The 20,107-nt window shown below is 44.3% G+C and overlaps 1 protein-coding gene across 2 annotated transcripts in view; it reads right to left on the bottom strand.

Annotated features, from left to right (window-relative positions):
* The window catches only part of DPY19L1 (dpy-19 like C-mannosyltransferase 1), a 272,489-nt gene that overhangs the window by 202,559 nt on the left and 49,823 nt on the right, over window positions 1-20,107 (bottom strand). For both annotated transcript variants that reach the window (XM_077269279.1, XM_077269278.1), the window contains exon 2: window positions 8,363-8,387. In XM_077269279.1, coding sequence (XP_077125394.1) covers window positions 8,363-8,387 — 25 coding nt within the window. The remainder of the gene's footprint in view (window positions 1-8,362; window positions 8,388-20,107) is intronic.

The following is a 20,107-nucleotide window of genomic DNA, read 5'->3' as shown; positions in this document are numbered from 1 at the left end:
ATGGCCCCATAGATAGCTGTGCCATATACAATGCTCTGCACCTTTGATTATGGCCCCATAGATAGCTGTGCCATATACAATGCTCTGCACCTTTGATTATGGCCCCATAGATAGCTGTGCCATATACAATGCTCTGCACCTTTGATTATGGCCCCATAGATAGCTGTGCCATATACAATGCTCTGCACCTTTGATTATGGCCCCATAGATAGCTGTGCCATATACAATGCTCTGCACCTTTGATTATGGCCCCATAGATAGCTGTGCCATATATAATGCCCTGCACCTTTGATTATGGCCCCATAGATAGCTGTGCCATATATAATGCCCTGCACCTTTGATTATGGCCCCATAGATGCTCCACATAAAGCTGTGCCATATATATAATGCTCTGCACCGTTGCCCCATAGATACTCCACATAAATCTGTGCAATATACAATGCTGCTGCTGCAATAAAAAAAAAAAAAAAACACATACTCACCTCTCTTGCTTGCAGCTCCTCAGCGTCCCGTCCCAGCGTCTCTCTGCACTGACTGATCAGGCAGAGGGCGGCGCGCACACTATATGCGTCATCGCGCCCTCTGACCTGAACAGTCAGAGCAAGAGGACGCGAAGACAGAGCGGCGCTCGGCGTGTGGAACGCGGACAGGTAACTATGAGATACTCACCTGCACCTGGCGTCCCTGGCTCCTTCTCCCGGACAGCTGGTCTCCGGGTGCCGCAGCCTCTTCCTCTGTCAGCGGTCACCGTTACCGCTGATTAGAGGAATTAATTTGCGGCTCCACCCCTGTGGGAGTGGAGTCCATATTCATTTCTTTAATGAGCGGTCCCACGTGACCGCTGAACAGGGGAAGAGCTGCAGCACCCGGAGACCGTGGGACGGGCAGGGGGAGCGCCAGGAGCCCCGGAAGCAGGTAAGTATGCCTCAGCGCCCTCTCCCCCTCACCCGCCGACCCTGCCGCCGACCGTGACTCGAGTATAAGCCGAGAGGGGCACTTTCAGCCCAAAAATTTGGCCTGAAAATCTCGGCTTATACTCGAGTATATACGGTACATATCTGGTCGATTGAGATGTCCGATCTCTCCGTCTAGGAGGTTGCCATGGCTCCAGTGGAGTGCGCTCTCAGACCCTCCGATGCTGTCTTGCCACTCGATGTGTACGCTAATGAAATAGCCTCCCTAATTCGCATAGCTAAAGTACTTCTTGACACCCTAAGACCCTTCCTGGCTCCCTGGAAGGACACAAATAAGGAATTATCCTTCTTCTAAGGATCAGTGACAGATAAATACTCTAACAGGCACCTCCTAACATCTAGAGTATGAAGCTTCAGATCTTTCTGGTTTCTAGGATTGGGAACCAATGAAGGGAAAACTATTTCCTGTGACCTATGGAATTTGGAGGCTACTTTGGGCAAGTAAGATGGATCCGGCCTAAGTACAACCCTGTCTTCCAAGAACTGGGTATATGGCGGGAGTCTAGAAAAAGACTGGATATCACTCACTCTCCGAGATTATGTTAACGTGACCAAAAGAGCTACCTTAAGGGAGAGCACCTTTCTAGGGGCTGACTCAATGGATTCAAATGGGGGATCTGTCATAGATGTGAGAACCAAATTCAAGTCCCAAGCATTAATCCTCTCTTTAAGAATGACCAGTAATTGCCCGAGATATCATGGCTCAACAAGGGCCCCAGTGCTGAAACTTGGATCTTAAGGATACTTGTGGAAAGACCCATCTCCAATCCTTTTTGAAGGAACTCCAGAACCTGACATATCATGACCCCCTCCCTGACTTTAAATTCTGAGGTAGCTCGAAACTTCTGAGGTAGCTAGAAACTTCTTCCAGGTTCTGGCCTAGATCTTGGTCATGACTACTTTCCTACTCTTTAGGAGAGTGGCTATCCAATTGGAGGAAAATCCCTTATTCCTCAGTAATGACCTCTCAAATTCCACACCGGCAGGTGAAGCCCTGCCACTCGTGGATGGTAGTCCGGTTCCTGGGAGAGGAGGTCCGGGAGTTCCGGTAGCACCCACGGATCGGAGACGCACATGGTCCTTAGCCATGAAAACCACGCTATTCTGGGCCAAAAGGTGGCAGTCAAGATAATTTTTGCCCTGTCCTCCCTGATCTTCCTCACCACTAGAGGTAAAAGGGCTAAGGGGGAGCCATAACTCAGATTGAAGTCCCACCTGATTAAGAAGGCATCTACTACAGTGCCTTGCAAAAGTATTCGGCTCCCTGGAACCTTTCAACCTTTTCCCACATATCATGCTTCAAACAAAGATACCAAATGTACATTTTTGGTGAAGAATCAACAACAAGTGGAACACAATTGTGAAGTTGAACGAAATTTATTGGTTAATTAAAATTTTTGAGGAAATTCAATTACTGAAAAGTGGGGAGTGCAATATTATCCGGGCCCTTTAAATTAATACTTTGTTGCGTCACCTTTTGCTGCGATTACAGTTGCAAGTCGCTTGGGGTATGTCTCTATCAGTTTTGTACATCGAGAGACTGAATTTCTTGCCCATTCTTCCTTGGCAAACAGCTCGAGCTCAGTGAGGTTTAATGGAGATCGTTTGAGAACAGCAGTTTTCAGCTCTTCCCACAGATTCTCGATTGGATTGAGGTCTGGACTTTGACTTGGCTATTCTAACACATGGATACGCTTATTTGTGAACCATTACATTGTAGATTTTGCTTTATGTTTGGGATCATTGTCTTGTTGGAAGACAAATCTCCGACCCAGTCTCAGGGCTTTTGCAGACTCCAACAGGTTTTCTTCAAGAATGGTCCTGTATTTGGCTCCATCAATCTTCCCATCAATTTTAACCATCTTCCTTGTCCCTGCTGAAGGAAACCAGGCACAAACCATGATGCTGCCACCACCATGCTTGACAGTGGGGATGGTGTGTTCAGGGTGATAAGCTGTGTTGCCTTTACGCCAAACATATCATTTGGCATTGTTGCCAAAAAGTTCCATTTTGGTTTCATCTGACCAGAGCACCTCCTTCCACATGTTTGGTGTGTCTCCCAGGTGTCTTGTTGCAAACTTTAAATTACACTTTTTATGGATATCTTTGAGAAATTGCTTTCTTCTTGCCACTCTTCCAGAAAGGCCAGATTTGTGCAGTGTACGACTGATTGGTGTTCTATGGACAGACTGTCCCACCTCAGCTGTAGATCTCTGCAGTTCATTCAGAGTGATCATGGGCCTCTTGGCTGCATCTCTGATCAGTCTTCTCCTTGTCTGAAATGAAAGTTTAGAGGGACGGCCGGGTCTTGGTAGATTTGCAGTGGTATGATACTCCTTCCATTTCAATATGATCGCTTGCACAGTGCTCCTTGGGATGTTTAAAGTTTTGGAAATCATTTTGTATCCAAATCTGGCTTTAAACTTCTCCACAACAGTGTCACGGACCTGCATATTGTGTTCCTTGGTCTTCATGATGCTCTCTGTGCTTCAAACAGAACCCTTAGACTATCACAGAGGAGGTCCATTTATACGGAGACTTGATTACACACAGGTGGATTATATTTATCATCATTAGGCATTTAGGACAACATTGGATCATTCAGAGATCCACAATGAACTTCTGGAGTGAGTTTGCTGCACTGAAAGTAAAGGGGCCGAATAAAATTGCACGCCCCACTTTTCAGTTTTTGAATTTCCACAAAAATTTAAAATAATCAATAAATTTTGTTCAACTTCACAATTGTGTTCCACTTGTTGTTGATTCTTCACCAAAAATGTACATTTGGTATCTTTTTGAAGCATGATATGTGGGAAAAGGTTGAAAAGTTCCAGGGAGCCGAATACTTTCACAAGGCACTGTACCAGTGGTTTTTGTCTGGGGTTGAGAGAACAGAACTGCCTCACTTTTTAATGTTTCCTAGTGACGAAGAGGTCTATGTCTTGATGACCCAACATCCACACAACTTGGTCGAAGATGGAACTTTTTAGTGTCCATTCTCCCTGCCTGAGTAGGTTGCGGCTTAAAAGGTCTCCTCTGGTGTTGTCCTTTCCTCTAATGTTCAGAGCCGTCAGACAGAAAACGTTCCTCTGCTACTTGGAATATCTACTCTGCCACTTCCATTAGGGGTCTGGACCGAGTTCCCTTTAGGTGGTTGATGTAGGCCATTGCATCCTGATTGTCAGAGAGGATCCTAGCATGATGACACTGTAGGGATATAAGGAGCCTTCTTACAGCCAGCTCCACCACCATCAGCTCCTTCAGGTTAGAAGAACTATCTAACTGTTCTCCCCATATTCCCTGGACTATGACCTCCTCCATATGCCCCCCATCCTGGAGGGCTAGCGTCCGTGGTGGCCACCCGAGTTATATAACCACCACCTCAGAGAATGTATAGAAGAAGGGGACAAGGGCACCAGTCCCTGCAGGTACCCCCTACTCAAAAAAAAATATCCCACTGCAAGGCTCCTGTATGAAACTGCACCCACCGGACTGCTGGGATGCAAGAGGTTAGTGACCCCAAATGGGACATAGCCTTCCTAAGGGACATAGTGGGATTGTTTGATGCTTTCAATACTTGCTGCCAAAGGTAAAACAAATATATCAGGCAACAGAAGACACTCCTGTCTCTCTGAGTCCAGAATGAGCCCCAAGAACTGATGCACCCTTAAGGTCTCTAGCAGAAATTTTTAATGTTCAGTAGCCACCCCAAGTGCTCCAGAGTGGCCATTATCCTCTTTAATTGAGCTGAGCAATGATCCGCTGACCTGCCTAAAATAAGAAAATCATCCAGGTAGGGAATAATCAAAACATTTATTTTATGCAGGTGGGCCATGACCTCGGGGAGAGCTCCAAATTGGAAATGCCTAACTGAGCATTACCCTTATGACTACAGCCACGCTGAGAAACTGCACGTGATGATATCAGGCTACGAACCCAGTCACTATCAGTAATATTTGACCAGGTTGGCAGTCATTGGGGTGGGTTTTTTACACTTTCGTGAGGAGCCCCAAAACATGATCACAGTAACTTTTGTTTTCCTGTCATCTCATCCCGTTTAGCTCGGTCCCTGGAAGGTTTGCTGCTTCTGAACCTCCTCATACTGAAGGGACGCCTGTAGGAAGGTGTCGACAGACTGGAGAATTTATTTATATCATCCCCTGCATTCTACAGAAGCTCATCCAGGAGCTGTCAAAAGAGGTAATCCCTCCTCACATGGAATAAAACACAGTCTAGACCTGGTCTGAATATCCCCAGGCCAGTACTTCAGCCATAATGCTCTCCGAGACGCATTTGAGAGGTCCGCTGCTTTAGCAGCCATCTTGACTGAGTCTGCAAAGGCATCTGACAAGAACGCCACGGCACCCTCAATCACTGGTAAGGTGTTTAGAATAGATTCCTGCAAGGCTCCTTCTTTTAATTGAGTCTTTAGCTGATCTAGCCAGATCATCATTGTCCTGGCCATACATGTAGATGCCACATCTTGCCTCAGGGATCCTGCTGACATTTTCCATGCCCCCTTATTCGGAGGGTCTTTTAGGGTCCCCAGGTCCTCAAAGGGCAATGAGGATTTCTTTTGATGCTTTGACCACTGACGCATTGAGTTTTGGGGCCTTATCACAAGTGCTTGCAATCGGGTCCTGAAAGGGGTATCTCCTCTTAAACGCTGCAGGAAGGGAGCCCCTCTTCTCCGGCCTCTTCCACTCATGGTGCACCAGAGAATGGATTTTATTAAGGGGAAGGACCTGCTCTTCCTTTGGTCTAGCCCCCCCCCCCCCCAAACATGACGTCCTGAAGAGAACGCTCAGGCTTAGACTCTACTATCCCCATAGTGCTTCTGACCACCTTCACTAATTTATTCACCGGGTCTATGGGGAAACAGAAGCGGACAGAGTCATCATGCGAAGAAGAGAATGCTAGAAGAGATGATCCAGAAGAGTCCTCATCCCCAATAAAATCAATAGAGGAGTCTGACTCTGGGAACTTAGTCCTCCGTCCTTTCCCCTTAGAACATTCTCCCTGGGATAGGCACATCATGGACTCCCTCACTTCCTCCCTAATAATTTCTTCTAGGCTTGTGGCAAAGTTAGGTGTCTCCTCAGCTACCATCTGTTGGACACAGGACTGCATACTTCTTTCACTGGCAGGATCAGGAGAAATAAGGGGAAGACTACATCACCGAGTGAACTTTCATGAAGATCACTTACCAGTGCGGCAAATGAATAGGTACCGAATTACGAGGGGGGCACATCTCAGCTGACGCTGCTGACTCGTCCACTCTGGAGGAGCTCCTACAGCTGGACCTTTCAGCAGAATCCTGACTTTTGCTTTCCTGGCTATCTGCCGTATTCTCACAGGTCTTTCGCCGGGCTGCACGGGGCTTCTGAAGAGCTGCTGATGTTGCTGCTATGAAGGGTGTACCTGCTCCTGCTACTCGCATGCCTCCATCCTTCTTGAATCAGGATTGGGCCTAGAAGCATTGAAGTTTGTGCATGTGCCCTTTTAAACCACAGGGCACGCTGCCCTGGATATTCGGGTCAGCAGGTAGGTACCTGCGCCTCTTCCTCTCCCAGATCACAGCCACACCCCCGGAAGTGATGTGACCACCCAATCGCCCCGCCTCCCGGCAGGTCCATGACCATGCCACCGGCCCGTAATGGACCTCGGTGTTGCCCTCCCTGATCCCGGACGCAGCCTTTCGGCCCCGGGCGCACGACTGCAGCGCACACCAGATGCGTCATCTGCCCGTGCCGACCATGACAACCGGATACTGGGATGCGCCCCCAGCGCTCGCCCACAAAGTGGCATCATGCAACGCGCCCCCGGACATCCCCAAACATGTCACCAGAGTCCCTGGACACACCCCAGTCCTGGACCACATGCCTCAAGCGGTGCCACGCCGGAGACCACACAGTTACTGCAGGGGAATAGTTACCTTCTTCTGGTGCTGACCATCTGGAGCAGGTAATCCTCCCCGGACACAGCTCCACTCACTATTGTGTGGGCCTCCCTGGACCCACCGCGGCGTTTCCAGTGACCCCACACTTGTCGAGGCAGGGGACCCCCGCTGTCTGAACCGACCGACCGGGCCTGAGATCAACTGAATCTTCCACAGGTATGTGTGATAAAGATAACGTTCCCTGTCATAGGTGACCGAATAAAACAAAACCACCTTACATATACGCAAGAAGTCACTATCTCAAAAATGTTCAAGTTGCATGTTGACCGTTAGTGAAATGCTCTATTCACTGCAGAGTTGTACGCCACCATCCGCAGCCTGTCCAAAAGAAATTGGAGCCGATTTACTACATTTTGTTAACTTTTGTCAACATAAAAATGAATTCCAATCTGCAGGCACCATGATAGAGAGCAGGGGGAGCAGAGTGGACTAATATATAGTTCTGTGAGAAAAAATTCACTATAATCTGTGTTGTAACTATTTTTTTTGGCACAAATTAAGTCAGACTTCTGACACACATAGCGTAGTAAATCAGCCCTAATAAACGTGGGAGTGGTGAACATGCAAGCCGATTGCCCTCCTTCTAATGTGCATTTCAGAAATCTATTTCCAGGATTGGTTGGGGTTCTAAAGGTCAAAAACCCAAGCAATTAAGAAGTTATCAACTATCCGGACTACCTGTCAAGCTGGAATAATTCTTTCAGGACTGAACTAGGACATGGCCACTTAAGGACCATTCCTGAGACCCTTTAGCTTTCTTTGAAATCATGTTCCTGCTAGTGAATAAGGCTTGCTCAGTTCAATCAGTACCACCAATAGTTTTGAACGTTGAGAGAGCAGTGAACATGCACAGCCCCCAAATTCAGTCTGTGGCAGAATGTCTGCCAGCTGCCTTGTCTGGGGGTACAGGAGTAGGGTGTCTGCAATCACCTAACTGGAGTGGGTTCAGAGGCTGAAAATCCAGCTGTCAAATATTTGATTTGTCTGGTGTATATCACATAAATAGCTGAGATGAGAAAATATCATTATCATTATTATTCCTGCAGTTCCTCCAATTACTCAGGTGTTTGGTTTTTTTTTAAATCTGCCACATGAGTAGAGATGAATTGGTATTTGTATGCAGTACAAATTTGTATGGCTTTTACCAAGGGGGCATAGTCCGCTGGATTCTCAGGGGTGAGTTTTTAGGCCAATATGAGTTTATACCCTGTAAGCACCACCTCCATTGGAAAATACCCCAAAAAATTAGTACTACATACAAAGTTCTATATCTATGTAAATATGGTGAATTGAAAAAACCCCTTTAAAAACAGAATATTTAGGAGTGCAGAAGAATAGAATAAAAGTACAAACCTGCCTCTTTTGACCTGGTGATGAGTCCTATATAAGAGTATTACAAGATATTATACCGTTTAAAAAATACACTTACCAGTGCAAAATCCCTACGAAAGCAGCTGAAAGAGAAGCAGAGATACGTTAAGTTTTCTAGTAGGCAATTTAAATTCAGTAAGAACACAAAGTATTTCTAATGTAACTGATATAACAAGCTATGTAACAAGGCTGAAGGTCATCTCCTAATACAGCTAGCTGTTGGGAGCAAAGACTAGAATGCCCACTGAGCCTGGCGTTGTACAGAATGAACTAAGAAAGTGGTCATGGAGGAAAGTGGGGACATTAGAATTACTTAGCTGTGACACAGGAGGGGAAGCCGTGGAATAGCAGGGATTCACACATTCCCCGGCCACTTTTTTATGGATCTGTGACAGCTCATTTACACATGATGGTTTTCAGTCCTGAGCTAAACTTGCAGGATTTTTGCTTGAACCAAGGCATTTTACAGAAAGCAGTGATATGTGACGAGAATCTGTTCCCACATGGTCCTTCATACAACTGGCTCCATATATAAACTGGAATACCAATAAAAAGGTAACCTTTTTCGTTTCTATATTGATTGTCTGCCACTTTGGTAGAATTTTTTTTTTTTTAGATATATTAAGAATACCTTTTAATTTTGTCATTGCATTATTATAGTGGGATGCATGTCAAGCACATATTACTTTTTTTTTTTTTCCTAATTCAAGGGGATACCCTACAAAAAATAAATCACCGATATCTCCTTCGATCACCACTTTCACACAAGTTTGGTAATTTAGAGAACGGTTGTGGTGCACTGCATCCACGCATTGAGCCAAACTTCCCCTACCTGCGAGTTGGTATGTAATTCTTTGAAGTTTCAGCTGGGGATTGCTCTGAGAATGTTGGAAAACCAACCAATCAGGGGGTTGGAAAATAATTCCCATGTGTAGCTCTTAGGCCTGGTTCACATTAGCGTTTCTGTGCACAGCGCATGATCTGCATACATCCGCATGCGTCATGCGTATATATCTTTAACATTGTGTACGCAGGAACATGTTTTTGCATGTGTACGCATGCGTTGTTTGGTGGTGTCCTGCGAACGCAAAATGTTGCATTTTTTGAGCCGTCAAATATTGCGCAATCATCTGCATGCAGACGATCGCATCAAAAACCGCATTATTGTCTATGGGAACGCATTGGTACGTAAGGACATGTGTATGCATGCGTTCAATATACATGCGCACTTTAGACTGTGCATGTCCAGAAAATTATGTCACCGCCTCTACCACGCACATAAAAAACGCAAACACATGGCAAAACGCATTTAAACGCATGCACACGACGCATTCTTGTTTGTGTCATGAGCAAGATGATGCGCAGGCGTAAGCATGTTTTTGCATGCGTTTTGGCATGCGTTTGTGCATGCAGATGATATGCTGCGGCACAGAAACGCCAATGTGAACCTAGCATTACATCATATTTTGAAACTACTGAAAAACTGACCACCGTGAGGACATACGATTAGTTTACTTCACAAAATTAAAAGTATATTGGTAAGCATTTTGATTTTGTTCTTGATAACTTAACATGTTTTTCCTCAAATTAATTTCCTATTGAAAGGCACTCATGATCTACTGGATTTCAATGAGCTCATATATTGTTTTTGCACAAAGTCTGTCTAGTGTCTGCTACTGACACTATTCCTCAAGCTTAGAAGTTACCTGTCCTCAAATTATGTCCAGACATGGACAACGTGAGGCCTGCAGGCCACATCCAACTCTCTGGTTGTTCCTGTCTGGCCCAAAGACCGAGATAGCAGAAGGGTTTCAAATAGTGGCCCACAGACTGCACCATGCGGTCACCCTCCTCCACCAGCAACCTGATTTCACCACTATCTGCATTCTTAAGATGTATGTGTGGTCTCATACTGCATATGGGGAGGCTGTGTATGGTCTCCTAGTGCATACAGAGGTGTATGGGGGGACTCTAATGTACATCGGTGTGGCTGTGTTTGAGGGCTCCCACTGTAAACAGGGGTGGGCTGCGTGTGGGAGCAAATACTGTATTTAGGAGAGACTGTGTGGGGTTTCATATTCTATATAGGGGACTGTGTAAGGGGGATCATTCTTAGATATGAGGGCTGTGAGAATCATAATACTGTTTAGGAGAGGTGTGGGATCATCATAATGTGTGAGAGGGCTGTGTGGACAGCATACTGTGTATGGAAAGGCTGTGAAGAACATCATACTGTGTGGGTGGCTATGGGGGCCATCATACTGTCTACAGAAGGCTGTGAGGACCATGATGTGGGTGGCTGTGAGAACCTTCATATCATGTAAAACCATCATACCGTGTGGGGGGTGCTGTCAGCACCATTTATACCACTGTGTTTAGGGAGGGATATGAGAACCATCACAGCATTTTGGCTGTGGGGAGCTTCACACTGAGTGTGGGAGGGCTATGGGTTCAACATACTGTGTGCGGGAGGGCTGTGGGGCCATCATACTGTGTGGGGGGTTGTGAAAACATCAAAATGTGTAGGGCAAGCACTTGATCAAGAGACTGAATAACAGTAGAATAATTTATAAACTTTATAAAAAGATGTGGTAAATTATTTGGGTTTGATTAGCTGTTTCTGGCAAGATCCATATTACAATCAGCCTTACTGCAAAATAAATTACTGTAGAATTAGCAGTGAAACAGAATACTTACAGGAATTCTTCTCAATATTAAGTGATACAATTAATATTAACATAAAATAATTAATATGTCAATATCAATATTGAGCATAACAAATTTCAGCCTAATGGTTTAGCTCTCAACAACCGTCACTGTCTCTCATGTAGCCCCTTGGGAAAATCAGTGGTCCACCTACCCCTGGTCTTTGGGAAACAGATCAGTGTATCTTTCATATTTCATGCATTTGCTATAGTAAGTGTGGCTTTAAAGCCAGTGTCCTGTTAGATTACTAATTCCCACATTTGTTTGAGGGTTTTGTTTTTATTAAATTCATCTTATAGTAATAATTACCTGACAAATTTATTTTCCAGGTCAGTATGATTTCAGCAACATATAACTTTTTTATTTTTCAGTCTATGGAGCTGTGTAAAGTCTTGTTTTTTTTCACCCAGAGCTAAAGTTTTTAATAACACAATTTTGGGGTAAATGTGACATTTTGACTTCTTTCTATTGCATTTTTCTTTGTGGGAATATGTTAAAAAATATGTTCCTGTGCGGAGAAAATCTTATCAATGTTCCCCTCCTAGGTGCTGTGTAATGTCTCACCTTACAGGAACATGGTCTGATCAAAGCACAGCTCCTGGGTAGGGGAGGAAGCAAAAGAGTATACAGATAGAACAGCAGGGGATCAAAGCCGATTCTTTCTGTGAGGGAAGGAGAAGGGTCCCCATTGATTATTATGGGGTTCAGGTTCAAGTTCTGGCACCCGAACTGAACATTGGACTAAGGTTCAGACGAACCAGACAAACCCGAACTTCCACGGGTCAACTCATCCCTATTAGTGATGAGCGAATATACTCGTTACTCGAGATTTTCCGAGCACGCTCGGGGGTCCTCCGAGTATTTTTTAGTGCTCGGAGATTTAGTTTTTCTTGCCACAGCTGAATGATTTACATCTGTTAGCCAGCATAAGTACATGTGGGGATTCCCTAGCAACCAGGCAACCCCCCACATGTACTTATGCTGGCTAACAGATGTAAATCATTCAGCTGCGGCAAGAAATACTAAATCTCCAAGCACTAAAAAAAATACTTGGAGGACCCCCGAGCATGCTCGAGAAATCTCGAGTAACGAGTATATTGGCTCATCACTACTAATTATCTCAGTAGAGTAAAAATATATTTTTTAATACATCCAACTGTGGAACTTATTTTTATTCCAAGATCTATTTACTTTGTTCATGAGAAAATCCATTTAAGGAATCAGTGATTTACTTAACTTATAATCATTGTATGATATAAACAAGTATCAAGACCACATCCCACCTGCAATCTGACTGTTTACTCCCTGTGACAAGCTAATCAGCGCGTAGGTAGTGGTATCAGCATGAGGATCAATTACTTTGTCATGTCTTGAATCATACTCCAATTAAAAAGCTGGAGCATCCTATGAGTCATGGAGTCTTATGGGCCAAATTATAGTGCTATTTATAACTCTTCCATTTCTTCCCGTCCAAAAAAAGAGAAAATGAGAATGTATTGTTTTATTTATGGAATTGTGTGTCTTCTTGCACACAATCACCTCTCGTATCACCTTCTGCACAATTTTGCAGCTGGTCACCATTCCACAGTTCACTACCACTGTACTGACAGCAGTTTATTAACGCCAGACAAGTAGTATGCGTTCCATTTTACAGAAAGCATTCGATCACTGCACTATACTATAAAATCAACTCATCTGCTGTCAGCGGAGATGTGGAAATGTTTGTGTGACGCAAAAGAAAACAAAAGACGAAGGACAGAACTGTATTACCTTGACAGCACTCCAGTAAATACACAATTTGTGCAGACAACGGTTTTTGTATAATTTGTCCTTGCAGATTAACCCAACAGAAAGAGATATTCCATGAAACTGTACATAAAGTACATGGTATGGGAAAGGAAACTGCAATTTATACCATGTAATCATACACTTTATATGTGTCTCAAGCCTGGCATCCAGGCTGTAGATAAGACCCCTATGTAACCTGAAAGGTAAGAAAAACAAGATAGATTATACTCACCCAGGGGCGGTCCCGGTTCGGGTCTGATGGGCGTCGCGGTCCGGGGCCTCCAATCTTCATGCGAGGACGTCCTCTTCTTTGCTTCTGATGTGGCTCCTGCGCAGGCGTAATGATTTGCCCTGTTGAGGGCAGCGTAAAGTACTGCAGTGCGCAGGCTCCGGGAAAGGTCAGAGAGGCCCAGCGTCTGCGCACTGAAGTACTCTGCTCTGCCCTCAACAGGGCAGAGAATTACGCCTGCGCAGGAGCCGCGACAGAAGCAAGGAAGAGGACGACATCGTATGAAGATGGGAGGTGCCAGACCCAGACCTGGAACGCCCATCAGAACCGGACCGCTCCTGGGTGAGCAAAATCTAACTTGTTTTTCTTATCTTTCAGGTTACATCAGCGGTGGCCTCAGCTTATTTGCGAAAAATGAGGTGACCGATTCCCTTTAAAGTTAATGGCATGTTCAGGGACATAACAAGAATTAAACTGGAAACTCGGCAAGGAGATAAAACAATGGGTGGCCTTGCAGTCCCAAATTTGTGGGTTTATTACATGGCAGCTCAGCTACAGCACATTCGTGGGTGGGATGACCCTGGAGGAAGAGTTTAGCGTCTACTACCAGAAAAACATTTTTTAAATCATTCAGACTTTATGAACCAATGGAGGCTCACAAATTTAAGATACCCTCTTGTAGAACCCCAACTATGCTGTTAATATACAAACCTTGGGTGACTGAAGAAATTACAGGGTATACAAGAAATTTCACAATGTACATCACTGCAGAAAACACAATGGCGCCCTAATCTGTATAATTTGGATGGGTTTAAATATTGGAGTCTAAAAGGAGTAGAAAAATGTACACGTTTTAGTGGGAGATTAACTGAAGGAGTTCTCACAAATACAGAATGAATATGGACTACCCAACATGGAATTTTATAAGTACCTTCAGTTACGACATGCATATCACGCAGAGGGTCTCAGCCTAAATAACAGAGTACCTCAAAATGGTACAATACAGAGAATAACTCTGGGGAACTAATCTCATTACTTTTTAGGTATCTGTTGGACATTGTATAAGCAAAACACTCTACACGGTCAAAAGAAAAATGGGAGGGCATGATAGTCCCTATTGAAGAGGTGTGGTCTGAAATACTGGAAAGAGTTCCACAGTTATCTTTGAGTGAAACCCATGCTCCCACTTACAGGTACTACATCAGTTATATAGAACACCCCAATTTCTCCACGATATAGGGCTTCAAACAGACTCCCTATGTGTTAGATGTAAAACATCCCTGGCTAACATGTTTCATATGATGTGGACATTCTCCGCTTTGGAGGGATGTACCATATATACTCCAGTATACGCCGACCCGAGTATAAGCCGAGGCACCTAATTTTACCATAAAAAACTGGGAAAACTTATTGACTTGAGTATAAACCTGGAATGCATTGTCCCCCCTCATCCCCATCCTGTTATGCACAGCTTTCTCATCCATATCCTGGTATTCATGGCTCTAAATCCCTATCCTGGTATGCATGTCTCCATCCCTATTCTTCTATGTACGGCTCCATCCCTATCCTTGTATGCACGGCCCCATCCCTATTCTGGTATGATTGGCCCCATTCCTATCCTTGTCTGCATGGCTCCATCCCTATCCTTGCATGCATGACCCCATCCTTATCCTGGTATGACTGGCCCGTAAAAATACATTAAAAACCATTATACTTACCTTCCTGCGCTCCCTTAGTTATAGTTATTAGTTATTAATTAAGGTTGAAGGAAGACTTTAAGTCCATCTAGTTCAACCCATAGCCTAGCATGCCCTAACATGTTGATCCAGGGGAAGGCAAAAAAAACCCATGTGGTAAGAGTAAGCTCCATCATGGGGAAAAAAATTCCTTCCCGACCCCACATACGGCAATCAGACTAGTTCCCTGGATCAACGCCTTATCAAGGAATCTAATATATATACCCTGTAATATTATACTTTTCCAGAAAGGTATCCAGTCCCCTCTTAAATTGAAGCAATGAGTCACTCATTACAACATCATATGGCAGAGAGTTCCATAGTCTCACTGCTCTTACAGTAAAGAATCCGCGTCTGTTATTATGCTTAAATCTTTTTTCCTCCAGACGTAGAGGATGCCCCCTTGTCCCTGTCACCGGTCTATGATTAAAAAGATCAGCAGAAAGGTCTTTGTACTGTCCCCTCATATATTTATACATTAACATAAGATCACCCCTTAGTCTTCTTTTTTCCAAACTAAATAGCCCCAAGTGTAATAACCTATCTTGGTATGGCAGACCCCCCAGTCCTCTAATAACCTTGGTTGCTCTTCTCTGCACCCGCTCCAGTTCAGCTATGTCTTTCTTATACACCGCAGACCAGAACTGTGCACAGTATTCTAAGTGTGGTCGCACTAGTGACTTGTATAGAGGTAAAATTATGTTCTCCTCATGAGCATCTATGCCTCTTTTAATGCATCCCATTATTTTATTTGCCTTTGTAGCAGCTGCCTGACACTGGCCACTGAATATTAGTTTGTCATCCACCCATACACCCAGGTCTTTTTCATTGACGGTTTTGCCCAGAGTTTTAGAATTAAGCACATAGTTATACATCTTATTACTTCTACCCAAGTGCATGACCTTACATTTATCCCCATTAAAGCTCATTTGCCATTTATCAGCCCAAGCTTCTAGTTTACATAAATCAGCCTGTAATATAAAATTGTCCTCCCCTGTATTGATTACCCTGCAGAGTTTAGTGTCATCTGCAAATATTGAAATTCTACTCTGAATGCCCCCTACAAGGTCATTAATAAATATGTTAAAAAGAAGAGGGCCCAATACTGACCCCTGTGGTACCCCACTGCTAACCGCGACCCAGTCCGAGTGTGCTCCATTAATAACCACCCTTTGTTTCCTATCCCTGAGCCAACTCTCAACCCACTTGCACATATTTTCCCCTATCCCCATTATTCTCATTTTATGTATCAACCTTTTGTGTGGCACCGTATCAAAAGCTTTTGAAAAGTCCATATACACTACATCTACTGGGTTCCCTTGGTCCAGACCGGAACTTACCTCTTCATAGAAGCTGATCAAATTAGTCTGACATGATCGGTCCCTAGTAAACCCGTGCTGATGGTCATGAGGTTATTCCCCTTCAGATACTCCAGTATAGCATCCCTTAGAATGCCCTCCAGGATTTTACCCACAGTAGAGGTTAAACTTGCTGGCCTATAATTTCCGAGTTCAGTTTTTGTCCCCTTTTTGAATATTGGCACCACATTTGCTATACGCCAGTCCTGTGGTACATACTCTGTTATTATGGAGTCTTTAAAGATTAAAAATAATGGTCTATCAATGACTGTACTTAATTCCTGCAGTACTCGGGGGTGTATCCCATCCGGGCCAGGAGATTTGTCAATTTTTGTGATTTTTAGACGCCGCCGTACTTCCTGCTGGGTTAAGCAGGTAACATTAAATTGGGAATTATTATCACTAGTCATATTGGCTGCCATGGGATTTTCTTTTGTAAATACTGATGAAAAAAAGTAATTTAGCATATTGGCTTTTTCCTCATCCTCATCCACCAATTCACCCAGACTATTTTTAAGGGGGCCAACACTATCATTTTTTAGTTTCTTACTATTTATGTAGTTAAAGAATATTTTGGGATTATTTTTACTCTCTCTGGCAATGAGTCTCTCTGTCTCAATCTTTGCTGCGTTGATTTGCTTTTTACATAATTTATTTAATTTTCTGTATTTATTTAATGCCTCATCACTACCTACTTCCTTTAATTCTCTAAATGCTTTCTTTTTGTCACTTATTGCGCCCCTTACAGCTCTATTTAGCCATATTGGTTTCCTCCTATTTCTAGTATGTTTATTCCCATACGGTATATACTGTGCACAGGTCCTATCCAGGATGCTAATAAATGTCTCCCATTTTCTTTGTGTACATTTATGTCTCAGGATATCGTCCCAGTTAATTGCACCAAGATCCTCTCTCATCCGTTGGAAATTTGCCCTCCGGAAGTTTAGTGTCCTTGTCACCCCTCTACTACACATCTTATTAAGGGAGACATGAAAACTTATTATTTTGTGATCACTATTCCCCAAGTGACCCCCAACCCTTATATTTGATATGCGGTCTGGCCTGTTGGTTAATATTAGGTCTAGCAGTGCCCCCCTTCTTGTTGGGTCCTGAACCAGTTGTGAAAGGTAATTGTCTCTCATAGTTGTCAAAAACCGATTACCTTTACTGGAACTGCAGGTTTCTGTTCCCCAATCTATTTCAGGGTAGTTGAAGTCCCCCATAATAATGACTTCTCCTTGAGTCGCAGCTTCATCTATTTGCTTTACAAGGATATTCTCCATTGCTTCCATTATTTTTGGAGATTTATAACAAACCCCTATCAGTAATTTATTATTTTTTTCCCCCTCTCCTTATCTCCACCCACAGGGACTCTACATTTTCATTAGATTCACCTATATTATCACGCAGGATGGGTTTTAAGGTCGATTTTACAAACAGACACACCCCACCCCCTCGCTTATCTGTACGGTCATTTCTGAAAAGGCTATAGCCCTGCAAGTTAACAGCCCAGTCATGGCTCTCATCCAGCCATGTTTCAGATATCCCCACCATGTCATAATGATGTTCCAACAACATTAGTTCTAATTCGTCCATTTTGTTGGCGAGGCTTCTGGCATTAGTATACATGCACTTGATGTTCCTCTCTGTACCTCTATTCTTTCTTAAATTACTAACTGTTCTAACCCCACCCCCCATGCCTCCGCCACCCCCAACTTCCTTATTTGTGCCCAGGTCTCTATCTGCCCTTTCTTCCCCTCCTATAAAATGAATACCCTCCCCCCCAATCCCTAGTTGAAACACTCCTCCAACCTTCTAACCATTTTCTCCCCCAGCACAGCTGCACCTTCCCCATTGAGGTGCAGCCCATCCCTAGCGTAGAGCCTGTAGCCCACTGAGAAGTCGGCCCAGTTCTGCAGGAACCCAAACCCCTCCTTCCTACACCAATTCTTGAGCCACCTATTAACCTCCCTAATCTCCCGTTGCCTCTCTGGCGTGGCACGTGGTACAGGCAGTACTTCAGAAAATACCACGTTGGAGATCCTTGCTTTCAGCTTGCAGCCTAATTCCCTGAAATCATCTTTAAGGACCTTCCACCTACCTCTAACTTTGTCATTTGTGCCAACGTGCACCATGACCGCTGGGTCCTCACCAGCCCCTCCCAGTAATCTGTCCACCCGATCAGCGATGTGTCGGACTCGAGCGCCAGGTAGGCAGCACACCATTCGACGATCCCTGTCTTTGTGACAGATTGCCCTATCTGTTCCCCATATAATTGAGTCCCCCACTACCAGCACCTGTCTGGCCTGCCCTGCTCTCCTATTTCCCTCCTTACTGGAGCAGTCACTCCTCCGGCTTTCAGAGGAAATGCCTGGCTGCAGCAGTGCTACCCCTGTACTGGCACCCCCCTCATCTGCCAACTTAGCAAACTTATTGGGGTGAGCCAGATCAGGACTAGCCTCCCTGGCACTCTTCCCTCTACCCCGCTTTCTGACTGTCACCCAGCTAACTGCCTCATTGTCCTGCAGCTCCATCCTACCATCCCCCTCCTCATCTATCCCATTGAGCGTCTGCTCTGTGAGCAGAAGACTCCTCTCCATATTGTCTATGGATCTCAGTGTTGCCAGCTGCACATTTAGATCCAGTATCTGGGTTTCCAAATGCACAACGTGCTCACATCTCGCACAGCAGTATGCACCCTCGACCGGCTGATCAAGGACTGCATACATGTGGCAAGATGTGCACTGGATGGCATTAACAATTGTGGAGCACATTTCCTAATGGGGATTGCACCAGACAGAAACGTTAAATAAAAATAAATACAAAGTATTAATTAACACTTGGAACAGCAATTCCTCCCTTGGAAACTCCCTGATTCCAAAGTCACTGAGTCACAAGTCACACTTACCGCCGTCCACACTTACGCTCAGGTCACACTCAGCTCGCTCACACTCGCTATGCTGAAGATTTAAAGATTTTTTTTTTTTTCCTCTATTTCCCTTCAACAACAAGCCACCTTGCTGCTCAAATGCACTTCCAAAAACTCCCTTGCAGCATCTTGTTCCGGTGCCAGCAGCTGCTTTGTGCTTGTAAGTAGCGCATGGCAGGGACGTCATGCGCTGCTCACAAGCAATGCACAGCTGCCGGAATACTCACCGCTCCCCATGCCGGAACTACCGTATGTACGTGGAGGGCAGTGAGTATTCATTGCTATTAAGTAGCTCGCACAGTGTAAGCCACTGGGTGGTCACATGTGCCGCTACGCTACCTAAAAGAAATTAATATTCACCTCTCTCAATGCCCATTTAGAGTCCTCATTATACTGTTATGATAGTAATTATTCATATTGTAATATTTTTATCTGCTGTGGACAGAACTGTAAACATCTCAAAATGTTATGTTTAAAAGGGTGACATGTTGTGGGGGGGATAGAATAGAGACTGGATCCCTTTCATGGTTGAGTAGTTGTTTTTTACTTTTGTGTCACAAAAAAAGAATTTTAATAACAAATAATATTTGATTTATATAATAATAATAATAATAAATATTTGCTTCAGCACAGCACAAACAAGTCTCTGGACAGTGTGATGGAAGTGTCAGTATAGCAGAGGTGACTGATGGAAAAGTTTGTAATATGACACAGCTAAACTCAGTTGAACTGTCCATCAACCACATTGACTCACACAGGAGGCTATATCATGAGATCAGGGCTGCCTGACATATACCTCACACACTGATAAATCTGCTGTAAGCTATGGTGGGCTTTGAGTGTTGCTGCCTGCTTATGATTGACATCATACAGGGGGAAGTAGTACATGCCCCAAGTGAAAACTGTTCGATAAAGCCCACTTGGACTTAACTAAAATTACCATAACTCATTAGGGGGTCAAACATTTTGATTGTTAATATCTCCACAGCGGAGATACAAAATCAAAAAGAAAAAAAAAATGTTTTATTCTGCTCTGTCTATTAGGCCTGTTTCACAC

The sequence above is a fragment of the Ranitomeya variabilis genome, chromosome 6 (genome assembly GCF_051348905.1).
Source record: "Ranitomeya variabilis isolate aRanVar5 chromosome 6, aRanVar5.hap1, whole genome shotgun sequence".
Classification (NCBI taxonomy): domain Eukaryota; kingdom Metazoa; phylum Chordata; class Amphibia; order Anura; family Dendrobatidae; genus Ranitomeya; species Ranitomeya variabilis.
This window is presented reverse-complemented; position numbering and strand designations above follow the sequence as displayed.